The sequence below is a fragment of the Perna viridis genome, chromosome 12 (assembly GCF_037379345.1).
Source record: "Perna viridis isolate PV_CMFRI_1.1 ecotype Kerala chromosome 12, ASM3737934v1, whole genome shotgun sequence".
Taxonomy (NCBI): Eukaryota; Metazoa; Mollusca; class Bivalvia; order Mytilida; family Mytilidae; genus Perna; species Perna viridis.
In genome coordinates, this window is record NC_142456.1 from 29,354,893 (window position 1) to 29,382,879 (window position 27,987).

Below are 27,987 nucleotides of genomic sequence, written 5' to 3' on the forward strand. Positions count from 1 at the left end.
AGGTGACAAGCTCTGTCCTTGGTGCGTATAATACTATGATATTCAGTCTTTGATAAGACACTTGGTCACGTTTGGACTTTTCTTAGACCTGGTATGTATCAACGGTAACTTTTTCAGTTGAAATTGATAGGTTTCTGAATATTGTGAAGTTGTTTCTGTGTTCTTTAAAGTTTAATGATTTAATTTTCAAAGAGGGTCTTGTTACGTGTAATTGAGTAACCCATATATATCACTCACGACATCTATTTTTTTACAGTTATTTGATGAAAGGTAAGATACATTTTAAGGTAGCAAGCCACATGGCATCCGTTTTCCAATTTGTACCGGTGTTTTTTCGAGTGTGAATTATTGAAACGAGACAACTAAAATATACCTATAAACGTATTAAACTTTCGCAGTAAAATAATATTTCGCTATTTTCGCGGTGGACAAAAAGTTGCAAACTTGGAACCCGTAAATCTGATGTTTTACAGAGTGTAATGCGTATCAAGTTTTGATTCCACGACAATTGATACCCTCGAATATATGTTCACTTGACAGAATTCGTGAAAACAAAAATAAATACGTTTACAGCAGGATATCATTTAAGTTAAAAATAACAATGATCTAATTATTGTACATTTCACTGTTCATGTGAATAAAGGAGAGTCTCTGACCAGCAGCATTAGAAAAAGAATAAGAAATTCCCATAAAGGAATAAACCAGAAGTATATAAATCCAAAAATATCGAAATAGGAAGCTAAATGTTGGTTATAACGCAACTTGCAACGATCGTGAGAGTTTCTTATATCAATATCCACAAAAAAGCGCATTGTGATTTCCCTTTATATAATATAATACAAAACTGTTGAAAACTTTAATGTGACACATGACAAATTACGATATGGGCACACGTTTACAGGGGACAAATGGGTCAACAAATTGCATAATGAAAATATTCCACCTAGTATTACTTAATTTTCCCTTGCTAGTAAAGTTTCTTTTATTAGCAGGGGAACACCATGTTTAGAATTCAATTTTGCTATCAAGACTATGGACAGACTGAGGCTAACATATCTAAGTCCAATATCCTTAACGTGAAAATATTATCCATTGAATGCGATGGCCAAAAAGCAATTTCATAATTTATAGAAGACATTATTTTTTATGAATCCCTTTACTCGACGTCAGTTCAAGCCTATTATTGATTTAGTCATAATTTTCCTCAGGCTTTTATAATCGAAACAGAGTCGTCTTATTTGTTATGTGTTTCTCAGTAAATAAAAAAAAAACAAACATCAGTACTTACGACTGATATGCCCAATCAAAAAGAATCCTAACTATAAATTCCATTGTAATACCACCATTTTTCAGTTGCTTATTGTCGTTATCTTACAAATATTTCAAATTTTATGTTTGAATTTGAAACTAAAGAGTTATAAGGTAGGAACGGTAGCCTTCAAAGGATTTTTTGACATGAATTTATGCGGTACATAATTGATTGGGTCAAATTACCAACAACCAAAAATCGCTTTGGTAACAAAATCATGACCGGTTAACAATGAAACGCTGTGGTGCTGGATTTGTATTAATCGGATCTGACCGCTTGTGGAACAGGACATGCTTACATTTCCGGAACACTTGATGTCACTCCCAGTTTTATTTCTTGCAGTCCATTTTGCTATTGTTTTAGTTTTTTTGTGTTAAGTCTTATCTTAAGTTTTTATGTGTATTTTTTTATTCGGTTCGCTACATTGTGTATGTAGATGGTCTCTGCTTTATGCGTTTTTGGATTTTAACATATTTGAATAATCCCACTGCTGACGCTTTGCTATTTGTTTGTTAATATTTGAACAATTCATAATTTCAATGAAGCAGGTAAAACAATGGCGAAAATAACTATCTATATGGTATATTACATAAATAAAGGTTTTGCTATTTTTTTTTGTTTCCATTGGTACTATTGTCTTCCCATGAAATCATTAAAATTAGTATCTGAAATGCAGAAATAGCATTCATTTATATTTCTAGTTTTCGTAATTTTAGGTATTAACTATATGAAATGCATTACAATTTTTTCATCAAAGGTTAACAAGTTGCATTAATCACATATGGATTTTTATGACAAATTCTCTTTCTGTATGTTACAACGAAGAATGGTTTTTATTCTTCAACCTTTTTATATCACCGCATAAGCGGTACAATTTTAATTCAATGCTTCCTTTTATTAAAAACGGAGACTGCGGGTATTTTTATAAAAAAGACATATGATGAAATCTTCATCATGTTATACGTTATTATAGACAACAAATTTTAGTCAAGACCTCGCTTTTTCAATAAATAGTAGGAAACCAAATGGGCACTAATTGTGCATCTCTATTTGTTTACCTTTTGCCATTTTTCCATGAGGAATCCAAAATAACTTGCTCTAATAACAATACAATAACTGCCACAAAGATTGTTTACACCTCAACGAAATAGATGGTGCTCTATCACTGAATCTTTTTTAAACAATAGTTTATATCTTGTCAAAAGATTGTTAGTTCAAAGAACTTCAGACTGCCTCTCATATTGATCTTAATCTTAAAATTGATTAAAGCAAAATGGAAACTTTCAACCAAATTTTATGATAAACGCAACGACTTCCTTTTCGAAATTGTCAACTATTCGTTTCTATCGTTGATACATTCCAACATCTTTAGCGGTTTGTGTGTTTCTACTCAAACGCTTTTCTATATAGGATTATTTCTAATATTGTTTCCTAGATGCAGAGCTCAGGCAATGTCTAATACATATACTTTTAGGACAGGGATATCCTGCCAATATCGCATAAATACACAGTACAACTCTGATGCAACCCCTAAAACAAATTTTAACAAACAAATAACAAAACATACAGCACTTTATGTGACAAAAAAAATCATCGAGTTACGGTTGAAAGGGAACCCAAGGGAACCAGGATTCGTACGGTAATTAAAAAGCAGATAATCAATGGATAACGATTTGAGAAGAAAAATAGACACATACAACAAAAACAAATAAATGAAATACACTACACAACCCGTACAAAGTAAACGAGCAACTTAGCTACCACTGAAAAAGGAGAATGGGTCAGGTACACCTCTGCTTTTCTAGAAAACACTGCAAAAATCTAACATATACGTTTTGCCTTAACTTGTGCAAACGCTAGTACGAATAAGAAAAGATAAAATAAATTTAGATTTAAAATAAATCATAAAGTATGATAGTTACCTTTCAGAAAACAACAAGTTAGAATTGAACGGATTCAATACTTATATGTTCGTACATTTGTTTATCTTTCTATTTTTATTCCATCTGTAACAGGAATCATGTCCTCACATACATTCATCACTCTATTACTTGTTGCTGTGTTGTCAGTAAACGAATCCATGTGCAGTATGAAAAAGCGACGAGGACCAGGTAAAATATGCTACTGTTTCACTTAAAAAGTCTGTTTAATGTCTGAAGAGCTTAATTTTTTTTAAATCTTAAACGGAGTGGTTTAATCATAATAACGAATTAAAAATAGAAATAATCCACGAAAATGTAGCAAATAAAATTATTATTCATGAATTAAATTATCTTAACAATGTATAATCTGTCTGTCTTAAATTAAATTAGTGTGTTCTCTTTGGAATATAATATAAAGAGTAGCGTGCCGAAAACGATTTATACGTTTTGTAAACCTAATGACTTTTTGTTAAGCATATGCACTATAAAAAAGGAATCATTATACTTAAAGGGTCTGATGCTCTAACTTTAGAACAAAATAAGATTTATACTTAAAGGTGCACACTTACATTTCAAAAAGTAAATGATTTGTTTCTGAATACTTGTGTTGTATTATAATATCGTTATATCATATATTGATGTATTCTTTGAAATAAAATATGTTTAAACTAAAAGAGAAATTAAAATGTAACATTCAAACAAACATTTTATTATTAATTCTTTCAGATTTAAGAAAAAAAATGCGAGGGTTAGAAAAGTTTGCATAGGTATTGGTTGTTCAATGTCTTTGAATTGTCCTCCTCCTATGACAAAAATATGGATCATGTTTTTTATCGAAAGTTTTCGTTTTGGCATTTTTGCCGATACACCAACATCTACTAGCAAAAGTGCTCGCACAAGACCGTGTATTTGTGCTGTTCTAAGCATCACTAATAATAAAACGATTTTTATGAAGGGTTATAAATACACGGAAGTGTGACATGCTAGGCAGTAGTCAAAAGGAATCGTCATAAAAAGGAGAAAACCAGAAAGATTAAAACCACCGCGATGGTCCTGACTTGTTAATGGAATTTCCGATGGAAATGATTTAGTTTTTATAGGGCGCAAAACCTCCCGTTTTCATGCGGTTTATCATTTTCGGTAGATTTTACAATATACACAGGCAGCATAAAATTGCCACAGGTAAAAATTGGTAATATCAGTTGTGAAATCATTACAAAATATATGAAATATTGATGAGTGAGAATAAAAGGAATGGCGATCAAGTAGAAGAAGATAAACAACAAATAACATTTTATGTAAAAATAAGTCTTAAATACGTAAAGTTCAATGTGAAAATAATTAGATACAGGTAAAAGTATAGAAAATAAATTAGTTGATCATCCTTAATCTGTTGGTCAGAAACTGCATACTTCTCAATAATATTTGGATACAAGTGTTATCTATGAGAAATAAAACTTTATTGGCAGCGTATGAGTATGAAAAGCGACTCTCACATTTTGGGGAAAGCTTCTGGTGAAAATACAAGTTAATGTAAAATATACATTTTTTTTTCAAATATCCTGACTTTTTTTAGATATACATTTGAGACACACCAAGACTTTTGTATAAAAAATACATGTGTTTACAACTATAGTTGGAACACACCCATTGAATCTGCCATTGATATTTTTGTATGTATTGTAAAACTTGTTGAAGCAAAACCTTTTGGATTGTTGAACTTGTTCGGTTCAGCTATGTTTTCGGTTTTCCGATGAATTAATGCTTGATAATCTGACAAAAATGTAAGCATTTACAATGGAATAAGTTTTGTCCTCCCCGGTTCCTTTGCTCTGTTAATTTAAATTGAGAACCAATGCAGTTATCATTCTGTTTTATTGTTTATTTAAAAATGTTGGTTTCAGGATGTGAGAACGGCTACATTGATAAAGACGTATGCGTCTGTGACCAAGGCTTCGAGGGAGAGCATTGCAGTAAGTAACTATTCAATATATTATTAGTCAAGACGTCTCACTCTCTACCGATTTGTGTGACATTTTTTGAGAATGCGGTCGATGTTTCTAGAAAAGCATAGAACGCTTCCGGTGTACCTGGCTATTCTACCAGTTTTAAAAAGGTACTAGGTTGCTCATTTACTGTTGTTGCTATGAACGCATTATTTTGGTTGGTTGTATCACGCTTTTTAAAGTGTATGTTTATTTTTCCTGTCTAGTTGGTATCTTTGGATTTTCTTTTTCTTGATTACCGTTCAAATCCTTGTTCCCATCCATAGAAAACACATTAATGGTTGTGATTAAAAAAATGTAGTAGACACAAATCCGCTTTTATGTAAAAATGATGGCAAGTCGAATCGATCGCATTTTTTCAGTGAAATCATGTAAAATAACACTCATTCAGTTAATATTTTACAGGATGTTAAATTAGGAAAGCAACCTTGTTCTGAATACAAAAAATACAAGTCAATAAATGTATTCTTTGGGTGGTCTTATGGTTCGTAAGAAAATGATTCACAAAAACGAAAGTTAAAATATTAATTGCATATATACATATTAAGGTTTGATTGAAAATAATATCATTCTTAAAAGCAAAGTATATTTTAAAATGGTCTTCTTTATAATTTTGAGAGATTTGGAAATTTGGCATAATTGCTTCTATTAACTTCAGGTTCGTGATTTACCAACAAGAAGGCGTTATCACCCGGTAAATGCATGTTATCGATATAACCTGGAATGATACCGGTCTAAAGGAATGGACTATATTGAAATTGTGTCTGCTGATGAATGTTTCAATGTGTATAAGAATAGTTTGTTCGGAAAGTTCTTTAATGATTTTTTTTTTGCATTTGATGCATTTTACTGCCACTTAATAAAACTGAGGAGATAGAAGAAATAGTGTTTCAGAATGTGAGAAGAGTTGTTTTGGTAGTCCTATATACGGCGACTGAAGAAAGCAGTGGGCAGGAATTATTAGGTTGATTGCCATATCGATGTTGTTGGCTGTAAATGTTCAGGTTTTTCTCAACTTAATTTTGGTTTTCTCTCCCTGATTCCTATGATAACAAAATACGTGTTGTAAGTAGTTGGGAAGATATGTAAACGCATAGAAAGGTCTGAAGAATGGATGGAGCATTGTAGCGAATAGAGTCATCACATTCTGAGACGTTTGTATAATATTGATTTGTTGTGACATGCATCATTAATTTGAGGCGAGGAACATTTACAGAGGGCAATTGCCATACCAGCGCACACGGTCCTTGCTCCGTGTCTCTAGTGGACTCCGGGTTGCTTATTTACTTTTGTGTCTTTATTTATGTTGATTATTTCATGTTCTTAGTTGTGTATGTCCATATTCCCTGTCTATTCTTTTGAAATATATTCTTTTGATTACCACCACTCCAATCTGCTAATTCCTGATTATTCGTCTTTTAGCCTTCATGATTTTTTATTCTAAAATGGAATATCAGATAATGATAATTGTGTTAGTGCCATGAAATGTATTTTTGCATTTTAGTCTGTGTTATCCAAATTTTAATGTTTATTTGTGCTTCAGATCATTTGATATGTTATAATGGTGGTACTTACGAAGGACATCATGGTCACCATAGATGTAACTGTCGCAGTGGATATGGAGGACTTCATTGTGAAAACGATTGTGAGTACCTTAGAGCCTTTATTCAATATCAAAATGAGTGTACATTTGTTCATAAGGAATAGAAAACAAAGCACCTGAACTTGAATGTTGTTGTCATATCATAAAAATGCAAGGTTTCTCAACCGAAATAAAAAAAAACGAAACCCACCATTTTGAAAATGCAATTTGATTATTTGCGGTATCAGAATCAAGGAAAAGATACAAGATTGTCCATATCTTTTTTGTCAAAAATAAATAAATCACTGCCCCCTTTTTAACATTTTTTACAAACATTTTGTTTCATATTTCAGTGAACCATCCAAGTGAGTAATACCCTTTCTTATAATTGATCACGTTATTTGAGCTCTATTATTGATATGTGTACTAAGAAGAATGCCGACGAACTTTTACACACAACTCTTTGTAAGATATAATGAGAAATAGCTCCACAAATTCAACAGTCTGTACACTAAGTAATGTCGAATTCTACTTTGAAAGCGTATTAAAAGTCGTTATTGCGTAAAACGGGGTTCCAGGCTATTATTCGTTCACTTATAGTCTAGTTCGGAACCCTCAACACTCCATAGACCCGCCATTGAGATTACAATTTTTGCGCAAGTCCCAAGTCATACAGGAATTTCTGTTCTTTTATGTCGAATTAAGTTGAACATCAACCTAAAAATATTTATATACGTGCATTAAGTGTATATTTTACGATAATACAAAATAATTTATTCATTGAGACTTTTGACTATTGACCAATTGCGTTAACATGTATAATGCCAATTCAATACCAAATTATCAAAGATATTTTTCAAACTAAGCATTATTTGTTACCATTGAAAGTGGCTTAATACTTGCAAACTCGTCATGATCGAAAGTTTGGAAGCACCAGTGACATCTGCCTTTGTCTTATATACTGATACATGTATATGTTATATTCAAGATTTCTGTAAAACTTTCCATTCTTATTAACCTTGAAAGGATGAGGGTACATAAGGCTCTCTAGTTTCTCTAGTCTCTCATTTTTTTTCATTTTTTTTTTTTTGAAACTTGAAACAATTTGTTTTATCTTCCCTTTTAATAAAATAATAATAATAATAAAAACAATATGTTATCTTTTACAACGAAATAAATAAGCTATATACGTATTCAATCAGTATATGTTGAATAAAGTAAAAAACAATTACACCTTGGTGTTTTATTTAACACTATTTGTTTGATTTATATAGTTACGATTTGTTCGGGTTAGGATTGTAAAACCAGGCAGCGACATTTTTACCTTAATGTAGACATATGTTTTTTTTTTCTTTTTTCTTTTTTTGTTTTTTGTTTTTTGTTTTTTTTTTTGTTTTTAGTCGTAATTGCGATCAAGTTTAACTTCAGTGCCTGACGTAGATGTGTGAAAAACATATTGGGTAGTCACGATTTGGTACAGTCACGTACTTATCCCTGTAAGGAATCTTTACTTCAATCTACGCATAAGAAAGCTATAAGCAAGCAATAATTTCTGTCTCCCGCTCCGTAAATTAGTGTTTTTCAACAGTTTTAACATATTTTAAAACACGTTTATATAAAATTCGGCGATCATCGAGAGTATTCCGCTGAAATCGGAATCAACAGAGAAGGGACAAAATACAGATCATGTGTTGCCATTGCCTCCTCAAATACATACATGTAGTAGCAATGCATGAGTGACTATATCTTCAAATAAACAGTTAAAAGTCACAGATGTTTCTTTCTTGTGCTTAACGACAGACAGACAGACAGATAGACAGATCCCTGCTGCATCGTGTTTAATATTTTCAAGTAAGTATATGTATAATTCAATGTTGATAAACTAATCATTACTTTTGGCAAAAGCTAATGCTTATGAAATTTATAAAGTTTAAAGATAAATGTATGACGTTACGCGCTGTTCGTACCTACAGCGGTAACACAACGTTACGACGTTTGTTTTTTGAGAAAATAAGAGGAAATATGGACGTTAATTTTCTTTGATAACAAATAGCTAAGTTTATGATTTCGAATTGTGATAAATTGGACAGTTTGAAATAAATGCATCTGTATATGTGTGTGTACTCTCTCGTCTTCAGTGGGAGACTCTCGGTATTTCCTCATACATTCCGTAATATCCTACTGTTCGTCCGGGAGCTTTAAACCTGCCTCTTTCGAACTTTTGGTATTCGGTCACAAAGATTGGGAGAAACAGGGAAGTCATGAAGCTCAGAAATGACACACTGCAATTTTTGATAAAAATTACAGTTTTATTTCCAAAAATACCATGCAATTTAGTGTTATAATGTTTGAAATTAATCTGTCACAAATTCTAGCGCAGTTTTTTTTATCAATAAAACGTGTCATATAATTGACGCTACGTCAAATCTCCCTCTTCTGGATAATTGTAAGGACAAGTCTACTTCTACCGAGTTTAGGAACATTGACGCCTATGCAAATACATGAATTATTTTCGCTCAAATGCGAAAAAAGCTTTTCATATCAAAAATTGTTTCGTTTAAATGTCATGTGGATATGCTTACCACAAAACCTCAAATAGTTCGCGACCATGCCACGCTTACTTAATCTATAACTAACAATCAAAAATGCATTGTCGCGCCTCTCCAAATCCGCGAGACGGGACGTGCCTGCCCTTGTTTTTCAAGATTTTCAATAGGCGGATGACAAAATTTTGAAAGACAAGAATTTAATACAAACGCAAAACAGGATGCAGCTGACTGAAATAAAAGACAACTTTATTTAGTACAAAACATTTACGCTAAAATTCGTATGAACATATTCGAAAATACGACTAAAAGCTGGACTGCTGACAACAAATAGCAATATAGCAGCGCTTGGGCCGAATTTCAGATTATACATGTCTTTCATGTAACAAATACTAAAATACATGGAGAGCAATATTTATACATGACCGTGGGGAATTTACATGTACATCCATGCACCTCATGAACAGTGTGACAAACTAATTCATCAGGTAACAGCACCATCTTTATTATAAATACGGGTCGGTATTGGCATATGTTAAAAAAAAGTGTACACTTAGTACGAAAGAAATGTTGAAATTGTTCAAATTACATTATAAACAGGAAATTCAAGTAACAAAAAATGTGTAAAATTTGAATAAATATCAAGTAAACTTTGCATAGGGAATACGTGCAGAGACATGTTTGAGATATGTGTACATTGTACATATACATGTATTGAAGATTTTTTTCCGGAGAGAGAAAGCAGTTTTGACACTATTCTTAATCACTTTATTAGATAAATAAACACAGCTTGTTTTTGATGCAAAAATAAAAACCAGGAGAAAGTTAAGTTTTTATTTGCGTTTGATATTAAAACAGTGTTTCTAACTTTGCTGGATATATTTGAGAATGAGCTGCTTTGCTACATATACACAACAGTATCTTTAGAGAGCGTGCTGCTGGTTTCTATAATACATGTACCAGCTTATTAAAAGCCTCTCAGTCCACGCAAAAAAAAAATCATTATGTAGAACACCGAGATTTTAATACGGAAAGTAAAGCAAACAAATATTGAAAACAAACGGTGTAATTAGGTGACACGGATGGCCAGGCGTTTAATCATGTGATAATTAGCTAGGTCCAGGTTAAGTTGGACTTAATAATTTTTGAAGCGATTTTTAGCGTGAATTTTGAACGTTTTTTTAATAAATGCGCATAGAGATCCAGCGTTAACAAAAAAATCCCTTTTCCAGTAAACAGAATATATAAATGCACACTTTCAATTTCAATCGTTTCGCTGGATCTCACTATGAAATAAGTTGCAAAAGAGTGAAAAAATGCCATTTTATTTACTGAATAGCCTTCAAGACGGTTTTTGTGCAAGCGTTTCTCAATCGTTACTTTTTAAATTACATACTTAATCAATAAAATTGGAAATTTACAATATAAATTATATGATTATTTAGTTTTATTCCGAATGTTTGACAATTTGTTTTACCAATTATTTCAGTAGGCAGAATAAGGCCGTATGGGCCCCATCCTTTATATCTTATGGTCATTAATATCTGTAAATATCATTATCCGAATCTTGTTGGTCTGAATACAGTATTTTTGTCCTATGCTTGTGCTGCCAGAGCACCTGTTCTCGGGGCCACAATTTAAAAAAAAAATACTTAAGACTGAGAATTTTATTAACGTCCATGGTAACTCAAATCAATGTCTGTGAAATCAATGACGTTACAAAAAGTCAAGAATTTTCTCCAACTTATCAAGTTTTGGGGCCAGATGTCGTTCTATGTTTTCTAAAAGTGGGGGGAGGGGAGCAAGTACATAAGAGTTTGTTGTGCTGTCTTATTTTTCTTATCTTCTGTTCTCAGGTATTTGTGTTTTATTCTGTATACATTGAGTATTGATGATAGTCTCTTTCTTTTCTTTTTTTTTTTTTTTTTTGGTAATGCACTTGAATTTTGGTGTATTCGAATTGTGGTATGTGGATGCTTCGGTTACTTTTATATTTCATATTAAATTCAGACGCTGCCTATAGTAGACGTAATTCACAGTGTAAGGAACCTGCCGAAGAAAGGATTTTTTTCTGTCTACATATGCTATATCTTTGCGTAACAATAATCCTTTCTGTATTTTGATATGCTTTTACAAAAAACTATATTATTGTATAGATAGCAGTGTTTTATCTAATGTTCCCTGTGCAATACATTTCGATAATTTACACTGTGAAATAAATTCGGTAATTTCAATCTCGGACTTTCTCCTGCCAAAACGTTATATCAATCCGCCTATAATAGAATTTAAAATTCATGTTGAAACTATCGATTAATTATGAAAAAAATATATATGATACATAGGATAATTAATTGGTTATTGTGAATAAACATAATATGATCACTCGTCCCAAGAAAGCTTGAGGATTTAACTCGTGTGCGGAACAAGTCTCACACACTCATCAAATCTAGGCGTTCTTCGGCACTCGTGATATTATTTTGGTTATTTATTTGATTAATTATCCTGTTACTATTCACTTATTACCTTATAAATAATAGTATTGTTTGAATCATTTTATTGTAGCTTATCAACTACGTAAGTACATCTCATCGGTATTTTCGATAAAAAAAAATAAAACGTCTAAACAAAAGACTTTTTGATGTCACATTATATAATATAATTTTGAATATATTTTGGACCTGTGTAAACCGAACAAACTACGGAGTTTATAAGAAATTCGGACTAGTATGATTGTATAGGATTCTTCACGTTAGGTTTTGCATGGTAACCTCTTAATCGTATATTTGTTATCCATACTTATGACATGTAGGACATTTTTAGGGTTCAACTTATATCCTCATTATTTATTTCTTATTTCAAACCCATTTTATTCATATTCTAATGTAAGTTTTGTTAAGCCTATTTGGCCTATTTCATTTCAAAAGAAAGAACAAATTCTGTTGAATAGCGTGTGCCCTGTTCTTTCGTAAAAGTATATCTTTCCATTTTTCATGAGAGATGATAACAGATAACTATTTCTGCGAAAGGTAGAAAAATGCTATTCATTTGCAATTACTTGTATTTTTTTTCTAATGTATTTCATATAAATTTTTTTGAAGGTACATTCCGTGGTTTTTCTTTTCCGTTTGAAAATATATCGTTTTTATAGGACTTTTTATAAAAGTTCATGGAATTCTTGTTATGGTGTACTTCAATAAAACGTTTAATTTTTCAATTTTTGTTTTTAAATTTCGTTTGGAGTTCGGTCCGTGGTCTGACACGTGTGGTTTTTACCATATCTCCTCGTACAAAATATAATAGAAAAGATTAACTCTTAAATCAGGAATTTGGCCTATTTGCATATTTAATTCAAAAGGAAAGAGGTTTCGAAAATGAATACAGAACAAGCAAATACAACAAATACCATACCATTAGATCCTTATTTATATAAATAAAGACCATTCATTATATAAACTTACTATTTGCAAATTCAAATGAAACATTGTATAGGGTATAAGGGAAAGATAATTGCAAATAGATTGAATTCATATTTTGAATTGGGAATTGGATTACAAATACTGACCTGGATTTGTGTGAACTTCCAATATTAATTTTTAAACACACCCTTCAATGGATTTTTGTATAGAATACGGAGGGAAAGGAGAAGTGTACATTATGTGAATTACGACTTTGAAAAAGGAATGGTGTTGTAAAATAAAATGTTTACATTTACTTTAATTCCTGCCTAATTTGAAACAAAAACTACTCAATATAAAGAATATCGGTGGGGGAAGGGGAGAGAAATCTGAATACTACTGATTTAATGGAACTTTTGGAATGGTGATTATGTAACGTTTATATCAGGCCATATATTTAAATACAAACTTTGGTTATACACTATGATTAAGAAATACTTTCTTTCTAGAATAAATTGTAATTTTAATTGTTGAGAATAATTAATTATCAATTAATTCATATATGCTTGAATCAACAGTTTGTAACCCAAATCCATGCTACCACGGCGGGCATTGTTACCATGACAATGTACGTTATCTCTGCAGTTGCCTGCCCACTTATTCCGGTAGAAGATGTGAATGTAAGAAAATAAGACATCTTTTCATCAGTTGAAGGACAATTGTTTTGCTTGTTACCGCTGCTCAGGTGTTTGACGGTTTCATATCGCAACTGAAACTTTTGTATCAATGTGCAGACGTAATGCTGATTTTTTTAGTAGTCTTCAACGTCTGCCACACCAACACAATAGACAAGGTTTTGTAGCTTACGGTTAAGGTCTTTGAGCTGGAAAATCAACGATTTATTAATAATTGTGTCTATATATCGATGGCTATGAAGTATACTTTATATATGCTACGCATCGGACGAATGAAATGCAGAATCCTTAAAGGTAGTGTGCAAGGCTGGGAAAGCAACTGAATTCCACAGACGTGTAATGAAGATCAAATGATGCAAATGTTTTTTTTTCAATGCAAAAAAGAAAGGTTATAAAAAATTAACGAAATCACAATCATAAATCAAATGGCACATCAAATAATGAATGAAATGTTTCGTAGTGAAATTGTGGGTTAAACCAGGTTTTGTGGCGAGCTAAAATATGTTTACTCACAAAACATAACACCAATCAATCAATTTTTAAATATAAAGAATTATACACGGGAAAAAATCAATACAAAAGTATACATAGAAATAAATTACTATTTGATTGTGTATTTTAAATTAGCAGCTACAGTTATATCTATAACCACAACGACACCAAGACCAACAGGTAAGGTTACTTTGCCAAATGAAAGAGAAAGACAGAGTGGATGAGAAAAAAAAACAGAAGAAGAGAGAAATTCAATTTATTATATAGAAATCAGCGTTTTATCGAATGTTCCCAGTGTAATAAATTTCGATAATTAACACTGAAATAAATTCGGTAATTTCAATATCGGATTTTCTCCCGCTAAAACTTCACAACTTTTAAATCAATCCACCAATCACAAAATTTAAAATTCATGTTGAAAATATCGATAAAATATGAAGAAAATCTATATAATAAACAGGATGATCAATTGTTAATCGTGAATAACCAAAATATGATCACAAGTTCCGCACACTCGTTAAATCTTGGCGTTGTTCGGCACTCGTGATAATATTTTGGTTATTCACTCTTTCCAATTAATTACCCTAATAATGTTAATGGTTGTAAGTGTAAATTGTTTTAAATGCTGTTCTAAAATTTTACGTCACACCATAACTATTGTCTTAGAACAAATTAGTATGTTTACAATGGCCTCTTCTTCCCCTTCTCTAATTCTATCATATACGCAGGCAAAAACAATTTATCATAATTCTATCTCATTAATTTCACGTATTTTCACGTGGATTGAGCAAACATATTTTGTGACAGATCATGTTCTGGCAGATTTTTGTTTGAATCCTTGTTCCTTTGGTTTCACCTCTATCTACTAATTGTACAGGTGAGGTTTACCAATTGTTGATTTTTTCTTATACAACACCTGTAACGTGCCCCTATCTTAAGAATTGAATACAAATATTTTAATAGTTTCAGTAGTTAAAGTGGTCCTCCCTTTGACAAATACGTGTATATGTATCTTCCTGAATGAAATTCGTGATATATTACTTAATGTACCAGACCTATTCCAATACATTTTGTTATATCGGTCAGATTATCAAAACCATTTAATATTTTTACAGATGCTCCTACAGCGACCCAAGGTATATAACCATAAAAAGCATTTTGAGCAAGAAAATGTGAAATAAGATTTTTTTTCGCTACATGGGTTTTATTACCCGTAAGAAATAAATATCACCGGCTTTCTAGAAAGGTTTAGTTTACTCAGAGTCATACAATTTTGTTAAACTAACAAATGTACTTTACTATTTGACGAGGTCGATAGTTAACGTAAAATGGATATTAATTTGATAGGTTATCCAGCATTCCTTCCTATTTAGTGTTTTCAAAAACTTATTTCGTTATGTATTCAAGAAGAAATTTGTTTTAATACATTTAAATGTATGATTATTCCATCAGGTTGGATTTATATTTATAAATTTTGTCAATCCAATCGTACTATATTTATTCAAACATCATAATTCTGTGCCTATTGTAGCTGCAACCAGTGCTCTTCCTACCACAAATCTTCCAGCAAGTATGTTTAAACCGTATTATTCTAACTTGCATGCAACAATTTTATGTTTTTATCTCATTCTCCCAACATCAATTTAATGTTCAACATTGTCACATGTATACGTGATAACACGAATTATGCAAGTTACATTTTACATTTATAATTAAGTAACAAATTCCTTATCAAAAATGTGTGTCTAATTATTACTGTTTCTCCATCTTCCTTGTCCTCTGCACGACTGCCTGTGCCCCATTCCTAATTGTCCCAAACTTCATTCCCGGGGATTCGATCAGGCCTGGCTTTCACAAAAAATATCAAATTGAATCCTTGAGTTTTTCTTCAAAACTTCAATTTCAAGTGTTTTGATTGGTCGAATTTTGAGTTATGAAGGTATTCGAGGAATTTGACATTCTTTATGAAACCATACCCACATCATGATGACGAGTTAATGAGGGCGTTTTTTAACGTTTCAATTCCATTTACACTAATTTAAGACTCATTATTGCGATTCAATCATTTTTTTTTATATTTGTAGCAACTCAGCCAGACGGTTAGCATTAAGTTTATTTTTTATTTCTCATCAAAGTATAGAAGCTTTTGTTTTCTTATACGAAAAAATACGTATCAACTCTACATAACACACACACACACACGCACAAACACATAAGAGAAACATAACACCTATTTTTTAAACAAGAATGTTTCTAGATTTCCAATTTTCAATATCTATAAATGATAATGATCTTATGCTAAATACCTTATTAGTATAATTCCTTAATTTAATTTTAATAGTCTTATAAAAAGCGCGTCCAGGCTTTCTGGTTTAACGCGTATCATGATGTACAAATGGTAGTGGTGAATTGATATTTCATTGAGTGTAATCAAGACTTATATATTCTATATATGAAACAATAGCAACACCAAAGATTCAAACAAAACGAATCTACGGACGAACACAGCCACGTTTAAATTTTATTCTCCCTAAATAAATCTCTATATTTTGTTGTTAATTTAGCATGCCAGTTTAATCCCTGTGTAAGGGGTATGTGCTTAGCGACAATTGAAGGATTTTATTGTTACTGTCCAAAAGAATACACCGGTAAAAGATGTGAACTTGGTACGTATGGTTATTTAATGACATTGTTCCTTCACTGACCAGTGTGAAGTACATTTAAATAAGTGTTTACGTTTCAAAAACATGCAACCACAAATGTGACACAACTAGAAAGTAATAAATAAAACATGTCATTTTTAGAATATGTCTTCAGACATATTGTTTGGGGCGATGTCAAATGATATTTCTTGGATTTTCTTCATTTCGATGTAAAAAGTCATAAACCAATCGTTGTTCCATTTCAACAATTGACGCATGCGCAAACGCAGTTTATAATGTTTAAGTGGCGGTTGCTTATAAGCATTAGCAGATTTGTTGTAAATAATCTTTATTTGATTATTTTAACTCATTAAGTAGTAATCCAGATCAGAATCATTCAAAATGTGATTCATGGGTGGAAAGCCTACATAATTTTATTTTTGATATTTTGTTTAAAATGTCATAGTAAACCAAAATTAATATTACCTCTGTTCATAGGTGATAGAAATTATAAAGAATGTACTATAGAATTTTAAATTAAGGGAGATAACTCTGTAAATGACACTGAAACAAAACAAAAACTAAAAGCTATTGAATTTGAATTACATGTATATGCTAGGAGCAGATTGATTGGAATGAATGATTATACATTTCATTATATAGACCCACGGAACAACGTAGTAACAAAAACAAAAATATGTAGCCTTTTTGGGGTATATCGCATAATACAGAATTCACATGATTCTTACTAAGACTGTTACTTATATACATTACAATTATTTTCTCCTCTTCGATTGTGAACCGAAATGTGTTTTCCCTTCATGTTGTATAACTAACTTCTATTATTTGATGGGTACATATCGTCTACTTTCTTATTAGCATCTCAGTTTATTATGTTGTTTCTTTATATTTGTTTTAGATGTTTCCGGTATGTATACAAATTAAACTGATGTTGTAGCATTTAAGTACCAGTCCATATAAAATTCAGACAATGCCAATGGTAAAGTGATTCACGATGTAGAAAAACCTACAGAAAAAAAGATATATTTTCAGTCTACATATGCTATATTTTTACATGATAATAATAGTTTGCGTATTCAGATATGTACTTTTGAGAAAATCATACATTCATCTCTGATTTTTAGAAAGATTGTTACTTAAGAATTATACCTGTTATTTTATTCAACATTTATACAACAATTGAATATGTATTAAAATGTAGAGATACTTATTCCAAGTAAAGTGTAAAAGATAAATGATATACAAAGTCTTAGAACTAACTCATACAGCTTTTTGGAATACAAACATTATTTTTATGAAAAGGGGTCATTCTGAAACCACAAAACTAAAGTAAATGTGTTGTGTTAATAGAAAAATCCTTGTGTAGGTTGAGAGATACGGTGGAGAATTTTTTCAATCTTTTTGTTTTCCTATTCGACACTCATTGTTTTTTTTTAATGACAAGGGTAATCAAGAGAACCAAGAACTCTAGCGGAAAATCCAAAGAATTTAATCCAGGGACAAAGGTCAGAAAGGAAAAAAAGAAACATACAACAAAGAACATTAAATAACCAAGATAATGTATACAAAGCAACAATAATAACTCGGAATCCACAAAGAACTGGACCACAGATGTAACAAAATAAAAATTGAAATTTGATTGTTCAAATTATTTAGAGATTATATTAAAGTTTAAAATAACATTATAGCGATACCAGTAGAATTGAGTTTATAAATGGTGATAACAATCTTGCCGAACTTATAAACTATATGAATAGTCAAAAGGATTCGTCAAATGAAAATATCAAGGCAAAAACTGGAAAATAAGACAAAACCGTAATGACCCTAATTTGGTACAGGCATTGTAGACGGATTCAATTCACAACTAGTATTTTTCTATTTTCTGTTTTAGCTTGTCATAGTTCACCATGCCAAAACTCCGGACATTGTTATGACGATGGTCCTACTCTCTATGTTTGTATCTGTCCTGACGGGTACACTGGTACTACCTGTGAAACAAGTATGTACATTGTTACGACGATGTCCTTACTCTTATATGTGTGTATCTGTCCTGACGGGTTCACGGGTACTAACTGTGAAACAAGTATGTACATTGTTTTGACGATGTTCCTACTCTCTTTGTGTCTTTGTGTGTATCTCTTTTGACGGGTACACTGGTACTAACTGTGAAACAAGTATGCACATTGTTACGATGGCCCCACTCTATATGTGTGTATCTGTCGTGACGGGTACACTAGTACTTATTTTTAAACAAGTGTATGTATATTGTTACTACGATGGTCCCACTCTCTATTTGTGTATCTGTTATGACAGTCATATTGGTACTAACTGTTCAACAAGTATGTACATTGTTACGACGATTGCCCCCACTCTCTATGTGTGTATCTCTTTTGTCGGGTATACTTGGACTAACTGTGAAACAAATATGTACATTGTTACGACGATGGCTCCTTATATATGTGTGTATCTGTCTTGACGGGTACACTGGTACTAACTGCGAAACAAGTATGTATATTGTTACGACAATGATCATATTCTCTATATTGATATCTGTCCTGACGGGTGCACTAAAACTTACAGTGAAACAAGTATGGACATTGTTATGATGATGATCCTACCCTCTACGTTGGTATATTTCCTGACCTGACGGGTACACTAAAACTAACTGTGAAACAAATACGTACATGCAACATGTCTAAATAGAACCACTTCAGGACTGTATAATTAGTTTGGTTTAGACAGTTGTTTGAGTTACCTAGTTTTCAATAATTCACACTTACAAGAAGGGACTTCTCAACGTTTTGGGTTTATAATTTTTTTAAGTTTGGATTCGACAATTTTCATATAGTTAAGTATAGAGTAAAAAAATTCAATTACATTCAGTTTAACTGTTTCGTATAAAAATGACTTGGTCATAATTTGTAAAACTTAAAACGATGAACTTCAAACATGAACTATCTTGTAGAGTATACTGTAGAAGCAACAGACTTACCCGAAACAAGTAAGTATTTATTAAAATTATTTGTAAACAACTGAGCTTTTTAAGGAGGTGAACCTAGGGTATGGGACATAACTCTTACAAATCTTTGGAACGTTTGTGTAAAGCATTTTACATCAATCTCATCTAAGCATCAAAGTAATTTGGAATCATTCCATTCTATTTCAAATGAAGGCTTGATAGGCTTTGGTGAAATTGAATATGATATAACAAACATATCGCTGATTTCAAGAGTTATGTCCCTTATCCCAGGTCTACCACCTTAAAGACTAGATAAAACAGGTCTTAATATTACTAAATATTAAACTCCTAACTAACAGCACATGTCAACTGAAGACAAATATAGTACAGAGTAAATACAAATAGATAAATCATTGGTCAGTTACTTGGTTGTTATTTAATGTTGCTCCTTGCGCTTGAAAAAAATAATTACATAATCATAAGTGTGTTGTTGACTTCAAGACTTGCCTATTACCCAACACAAATTCTCCATTCGCTAATTGGTCTATCAATCTGGTAAAGCAATTGAATTGCATTATGTTATTGGTTATTGCAGTGACGTAAATTAGAGTGTCCCAGAGGGTATTCACTAGCCACGTTGTCAGACTTGTCTAACCCAATTTATATCAAAGATCATTTACCTAAAGTTTCAGTGTTATAAAACACTGGATTAAATTCTTCCAATGTACATGATTTTTTATGTTTCTAATGAAGTGTTACATCTTTGAGCACGTGTATAGCATACCTTAATTTCCAATATTTATATGAGTGGTATTTTGTTATTTCCAAATATACATATTTCGTTAGCGTTCTTGACTTTACTAAAATTGTGAATTTGCAAATAGACAGTCTGTCTGATAATTCGCTCATTAAGCATAGAAAATATTTTGTACTATTACATCTAAATTTAGAATTTTTTTTATTATACAATACATGAAATGTGTATATATCAAAGACTTCATGAAGCTATTTTTTTCTATCGGGCTCGATAAGTCTTGACGAATTGAGGTAAATAAAACCTATCGCACGAAGCGCTCTTTCTGTCATCTTGCAAAATAATTAAAAATGTTAAAAATTATGTAAAAACAATATGTTTTTAAAAAAATGTGTGTGGTCAGTCAATTTACAAACATTCCTTGAGAGGAGATACAATTGGCGGGATAATTTTCTGTAGAAAAATAATGGGATTGTTTTACAAGGAAAAAGAGTTCTTTTGAAATTAAAACAATGTCACTTAATTGATCTCGAAATGAAGTTCGGTGACCTATGTCTTTACATTAAAATTCATAAGTATGTTCATTCAAGATCATCTTTGAGAACAACTATGAAATCTACATATAAGAGATATGATCTACCTTAAGGAGGTTGACCTACGGTAAGGGAAATAACTCTTTAAATCAGTGATTTGTTGATATCATATTTAATTTCACTAAAGCCTTTCAAGCTTTCCTTTGAAACAGAATGAAATCAGTCCCAATTACTTTGGTGCTTACATGAGATTGATGTCAAATACAGAATACAAACGCTCCAATGATTTGTAAGAGTTGTGTCCCTTAGCCTAGGTCTACCTACTTCAAATTGATAAATTAATTCTTGCTGACTGATTCTGCTGAGTTATATTGTCAAGACGCATATTAAGTATATTATTCACTATCATTTATAATTATTTAGGTCATCCCGAAGGTATGCAGAATTTGTGAGCCTCTGCTTTGCTTTCCATGCTTCAAGCTTGATTGGTATCATGAAACATATGTGTTAAAGGGGCAGTCTCAGTAAGAATCAAGCTGTGGGTGAAACATGGGGTGAAGAAAAAACACCGTTTGAAAGTTTAATTGGACTATTTGCATCGTCAAAATCAAGGAAAAACAATATTTTTCATATCATTTTGGTAAACTGTGTGACAATTTCGTTGAAATGCGTTGAAAATAAAATTTAAGGGCAGATAACTTTTTCAAAAAAATATTATCTTTCTTACATTCTATTGAAATTTTTCTGAGCAAATCTAGTGATACAGAGATTAATTAATGGTCTTTTCAAATAAAGAAAGCCTCCTTGAGTGAAATTATATTGTCAGATTGGTGGGGCTTTTACATGCATGTTTCTGATTTTTCATACAAATTCTTACACTTAACTATTCACCAAAAGACAATATTTACGTGAAAGTATCAAACTACCATATGTTAACGTAGTCACAACTTGGAAGTTTTAAATGGTAATACACCTTGCCAAGCATTTAAGGAATGGCCAATACAAAAATATGTGAGCGGAGAAGCCTAACGTTTTTGTCGTTAAAAACATGCACCTTTATCATACTGTTAGAGTAATGCTATCTGAACCCTACTGCATACAACAGGTCTTTCCTACTTGAAGAATTTGTCTTCTAAAATCTTTTAATACAATAGCAATATTTAGGATTACTTTGAATATATTGTGAATAAGAGATGATATATCGCATCTACCCCAAAGACCTTGAGATAAAAGATACTACAGACAGTGTGAAGTCAGCCTCATATCTTGACCTACACTTAGAAATCGATGGCAAAGGAAAACTATTGACCAAACTTTACGACAAACGTGATGACGTGGAAAATATAAATATAAAGTTGTATCTTAGGTGTGGACACCATTTCTTTATAAAAATATGACCGTATGGAGTGTTCATATCACAACTCATACGTTATGTCAAAGCTTGCCGAAACTACGCATCGCGCTAACTCTAACAAATAAGCTTCTGGAACAGGGTTATGTTGCTACAAGATTGAAGTCTTTACTACAGAAGTTTTATGGTCGTCATCGTGAACTCGTGGAATTTTATGGTGTACCCAGGTGCACCATGAAAACTGATATATTCAACGAGTCATAGTTTTCCTTTCCTCGTTTGTCTACCCTGGACTTGACTTTTTATGAGCAACTCGGTGGGTGTTTCTAGAAAAGCAGAGGACTCTTACCCTACCGGTGCACCTGTTCCATGCTCCCAGTTTTTAGTGGAGTCCGAGTTGCTCATTTGCTTTTGTTGCTTTGTATGTATGATTTTAGTTACTTTATGTTCTTTGTTTTGTATGTCTGTTTTCCATGTCTGGTCTTTGTCCTTGGATTACAATCTTTTGATTACCGCTATAACCTTGGTTCCCTTGATTGTTCTTTCAGTGAACCATTCTAAACGCTTTTTTGTTTCAGTATTGTCTTTCTATAGAAATAGTCATGTATAACTTTTACACAGGAAAAATTATTTCACATGATTTTCACACGAATTTCAAAAATAAACTTTGTGACAGAGATCACATGAAATTCAGGTGAATTGTTCACATGAAATTCGGGTGAATTGTTCACATGAAATTCGTGTTAAGTGATTGTCACGTGAAAATCATGTTAATTTCATGTGGAAGCTCGATTAACCTTAATGTTACATGAAAAATATTTGCCTGTGTAGTATTCGAGTTTATAAGCGGAGATAAGCAACTGACATTATTCCTAATGTTCTACATCATAGTACGTAAGACATATTGTTGTAAATTTAGTTGTATGAGACAAGGAACACCCTGCCATTGAAAAACATTGAAATGGAGTAACATTGAATTACACGATAAATATAGTAGCAGACATATTATGTCAAAAAACATGACATTGACAAATTTCTCCATCTTAGAAAGTTTAATATTGTTTTTGCCTTCAAAAATATGTCTCTCCGTTCCTAAGTTCAAAGTGATATTACTCCACAGATTAACTTTATGGATCAAAAATTACGTATCCTAATTAACTACAACGACCGACGGCATAAACAATACATCTTCCCACCAAAGTTTCCTTTTCTTTGTCATCGTTTGTATATCATTACAAATTTTATCATTTAAGTTCCCTCAGGGTTCACCACTGAGAATTTAAGCGTATTAGAAGGGAAATTCTTATCATTTGATATGACGAGACTACTATGAGATGTCCAAGTCTTGCATTTTTCTGGTGGTGTTTGATTTTTTTTTTCTCACTCCCATACTGATTTTAATTTGTGAGTAATTAATTCAGAACGCCCTACTTCGAACTTCCTTTGTATTTACTAGACTTCGTTTAAACGTTTTATTGAGGACATCTCATATGGCTAAAATGGTAATATCGTTGTCTCTTTAGTGAGAAATAATGTCCACATAAACAATACACAAATTCAATTTCAAATGAAAGTGCAATTTTTTAAAAATGATTTATAATTAGTTTGCTTACAAGGCTTTAGTCTCGGACCTAAATATATATTCAAGTAGAACATTTCCGCCATTTTTTAACTAATACCTCATTGCCAAAAACCTTTCTTTGGTGGTCGGCGATGACATGAATAAGTTTAAATACTTTTAGGTACCAGTCCATATAAAATTCAGACAGTGCTTATGGTAGACTTGATTCGTGGTGAAGAATAAGCCACCGAACAAACGATGCTTTTTCGGTCTTCATATGCTATATTTTTACGAAAGGAATGTCCTTTCTGTATTTAGATCTGTAATTTTGGACAAACCTTAATTTCATCTTCCACTAAAATCAACCAAATCAATGCAAACCAAATCAAGAACGAAAACTCTTGCAAAATGTCTTTTCATACACCATTTATACATATATCTTAAAAGTGCAACTACCGAATGACAAATTCAGACTGGTTATAATCGAGATATGTGACTGTTCCTGAAATAAAAGTGAAAACAGTGGGTTTTTAATATACGTAAATCACCTGCTGCATGTCTGATTCTTATAAAGGCTAGAAAATGCATTTGATTTAAACTTACTTCCTTACCTCAAACAATTCTTATGTTTTATTTATTGTATGTCGTAAAAAAAACTTTAAAAAAAAAATTCTATTTACCATATCCGTCTGAGTTACTAAAGTTAATAAGCGAGATAATTGCATCGAAAATTTGGACGGACAAGGTGATTCCAATAAACCAACCACTCGTTAAATTGGGGTAAAACAAAGCAATACCAGATGTTTCATTTTGTCTACTGAAATCTGACTATAGACTTTCACTGTCTTAAACCATAATTAAGGTTTATTCAGAAGTTAACATCTTTTAATAGTTCTTAAAATGTCTGGCATTAAGTTTTTGAGAACATGTACTTGCATAAATTGAATGCATATACAGTGGTTTCGTTTTTACAGGCACACTAGCAGTTGTTACAACAATACCGACGACTACAAAAGGTTGGTATATAAACACGTGGTTGGTCTGATTTGGTTTCCTTACTCTTTTTTCACTTTAGGATACTGTTGCTTCCTATTCACGTTATTCATCTATACAACTTAAGGTACAACACGTTGTTTTGTTTTGTTTTTGTTTTTGTTTTTGTTTAAAAAAGAACAGTAGTTGACTTTAGCGAAATACTTTTTATTCATTTATTATAACATTCTCATAATTTAGGCAATGTTGGCATGTCGTGTTTAATTATTATTTTTGGTGAAAATGAAATTAAAAAAAAAACTTTAATTTGGACAATCTGGAAAATGTGAGAATCAAGTCCTCACTGATATCATTACATGTATATTGAAAGATTCTCAATATCGTCAATGTAGAGACCTTTCCGTAAAGCCTAGTGCTTAATTCCTGTGAGTCATTGGTTATATTTCATGTTCTTTCTACTCTACATAATGAAAGTGTGCTAAACATACGAAATCATCACAACTGAAGAAAAATTTAGAGACATCAAAGTCTTAACACATGGCTAAAATGTTAAAACAGGAAGCAAAAGAAGACGATACAATTTAATGAAACTGAAGATTAGAAAATCAAGACAGCAAACACAAAATTGCACAGTTGCAACAAAAACAAAAGGGTTGATGTGTTTTTTGTTTGTTTTTTTTTTCGTTTTTGTTATTTTTGTTATTTTTTGTTTTTAATTTTTTTAACATTTTTCCGTGATGTTGTATTTATAGGCTTTGTTTCAGGTTGTCTCGCTTTGTATCGGTGCGTGGTTTTTTAATATTTGTTTTGTACCCTAATTCTCCAATGGAAATTTCAATTTCGGCTCCTATTTATATCTTGCAGCTCCGGAACTTAACACCTGTAATGAAATTGATCTTATCCTCTCCCTTGCTAGTGGTGGGAGAATAGATGAACCTACAGCAGGGCTATGTCCAAACTCAACAACCATGTACCAATCTGAGGCGATTATTATTAAACACTGTTCTTCTCCAAACAGTACGAAATGGAGACAGGGGCTTCAGGTAATTGCAAAACTATCTCATCCGGATAATTACCGCTTCCTAATTTATGCTATGTATCACTCCGCTGGCTTATAGGCTCCGTTATACTACACAAAAGAGGTGGGGTTTAGTACTAGGTAAGACAGAGAAATGGCTAAAATACACTTTGCGGAGGAAATCAATTGCAACAGTGTTCATATTGAATTTCCAATCAGTATATGCAACTCCTTAAGTAGGACTCTAGCTAAGAATCATACAAATTATGTTATACGTGATACACTCAAAAAAAAATTATACATTTTTATTTTTGTTTTGAAGTTGCATAATGGGTCTATATGATGAAATGTATAATCATTCATTCTAATCTGTCTGCTCTAAGGAGATAATTCACATTAAAAATCCAAAGGTTTCTACTGTATTTTAGTGTTGTCAACAGGGTTGTCACCCTTTAATTTGAATTCGACAGTTCATTCTGTAAATATGATTTATATTTTTTATGAACACGAGTTCTATGAAAATTCATTATTTTCTGTTTACGTAAGCATTTTAAACACAATATCAAAAATAAAAATATGCCGGCTTTCAACCCATGTATCACATTTTGTATGATTCTTAGCTGGAGTGCTACTTAAATCCTAACGTATAACTTCGTTGTGTTATGTGGTCATAATTTGGAATTTTCGGAGATAAAAAAGCAATCATAAGTCAACATAAGTATAAAATCATCAAGAACAGCATTTTACGAATTACGGAAAATGCTGAAACTTGTCTGTGTTATCTACAGTGGTAATCTAACTTTAAGTTGCTTACATCTTTTGCATATTTTCTAGGTTACAAAAAATTGTAACGCACTTCCTAAATACGTTGCTATTGCGCAATTTCACCGAGGAATTCCGACCATGATAAATGGTGTTTTTGTTAGGTGTGAAGAGACAGATTCATTCGAGGTAAACATTTTAAGTATGAATGTTTTATACGATAAATTATCATTTTAAAAGATGAAAATAAATCTCCGAGACGTGTACACATGAAAAGTTATAACATACGTTTTCATATGTATAGTAAAACGCATATTAAGACAAAGTTATGCTTGTTATGTTTCCATGAGTCAAGCACAAACATGAAAAAAAATTAAAATAACCAAATAAATCATCAATAATACTTTTCATATGGTTAATATAAGTTTTTCAAAGGACGTGTTCGATGTTGGATGTTCGGTGTCTGTTTTCTTATGTTTGTGTATGCATAAAAACAAATATTTCTGCAATGGTAGTAAATATATGTTCGCATATGTCGCAACGATCCAGTGGAACATTTCCTATCACAGGCGAAAAATATACTTGTTGAACTTACACGATTTAGTAGTTCAGTGAGCGCAGATAATTATAAGGAAACAATGAAACTTCATTGAATGAGGAAATGTGCACGTACATCTTTGAATATTTTAAGCCACTGCTCATTTAGAAACTAAGCAGTTCCTATGATGGATGTGGCACATGGTCAAATTTATTATGCGGAATTTTGTGTTCAAATGTAAAGTTTATGTCATATATACGTCCAATAGTACATTTTTTTAAAGTTGACAATGGATGGCTCAGTAAATGATTTTACAATTTATTATGAAAGCAACCGAATTTTGCACAAAATGGAAGAGTTATCTCCTATTTTTAATGAATTTCAATGTAATTTATTTCCCTTTAACCATTGCAGTTAATCAAAAACCAACATTTAACTTAAGTTGAGAAAAGATGCGTTTGTGATATTAAATGGAGGATTTTTTTTTAAACAAAACTTGTCATGTTCCAACCACTGCCTGGTGTTTGCACGGACGTCCTCTTAAAACGTACCATGAATAGAACTAGAAAAGTACGGATCTCTGCTTACGTTGAGACTACAAAACCATACAAGACTGAGTCTCGATGTCATAACTATAATACTGAATATCAATAAACGATGATTTTATATTTGGAATCTTACGACTCGCGTGGTAGATTTAGATTTTCTGCATACTCTAAGCTTTGACAACTTTATTTTAATATAGATGTTGACACAAACATGTATGGATGATTTTAAAGTGAAGAAAGTTGACTGGCCTGAATCTGACACATTTTATGCCATTGAATGGCAATGATCAACAATTAGGTGTTTCCTCAATAAAAAGTGGCATTTTGCTTTTATTTTGTGAAATAAATATGATAATTGTA

General features: G+C 31.8%; 1 protein-coding gene across 1 annotated transcript; it reads left to right on the top strand.

Moving 5' to 3' along the window:
* LOC148601944 (uncharacterized) lies at positions 1–27,987 on the top strand. Its single transcript, XM_088554446.1, has 21 exons — positions 1–91; positions 257–270; positions 3,325–3,420; positions 5,136–5,204; positions 6,781–6,882; positions 7,173–7,184; positions 11,928–11,939; positions 13,339–13,440; positions 14,083–14,127; positions 15,063–15,083; positions 15,479–15,517; positions 16,032–16,046; positions 16,512–16,617; positions 17,509–17,517; positions 18,449–18,609; positions 19,576–19,611; positions 21,280–21,291; positions 24,743–24,784; positions 25,626–25,804; positions 26,614–26,730; positions 27,825–27,987. Exons 2-21 carry the CDS (start codon positions 264–266, stop codon positions 27,912–27,914), a joined length of 1,272 nt encoding a protein of 423 aa, XP_088410572.1. The 5' UTR covers positions 1–91; positions 257–263; the 3' UTR covers positions 27,915–27,987.

What these genes read in the sequence shown, in the direction of transcription:
- LOC148601944 (XM_088554446.1), top strand. An exon ending in CTTCGAGGGAGAGCATTGCA is followed by an intron (nt 5,205 to 6,780) that starts GTAAGTAACTAT and finishes TTTGTGCTTCAG; the next exon opens with ATCATTTGATATGTTATAAT. An exon ending in TGGTACTACCTGTGAAACAA is followed by an intron (nt 18,610 to 19,575) that starts GTATGTACATTG and finishes ACTATCTTGTAG; the next exon opens with AGTATACTGTAGAAGCAACA.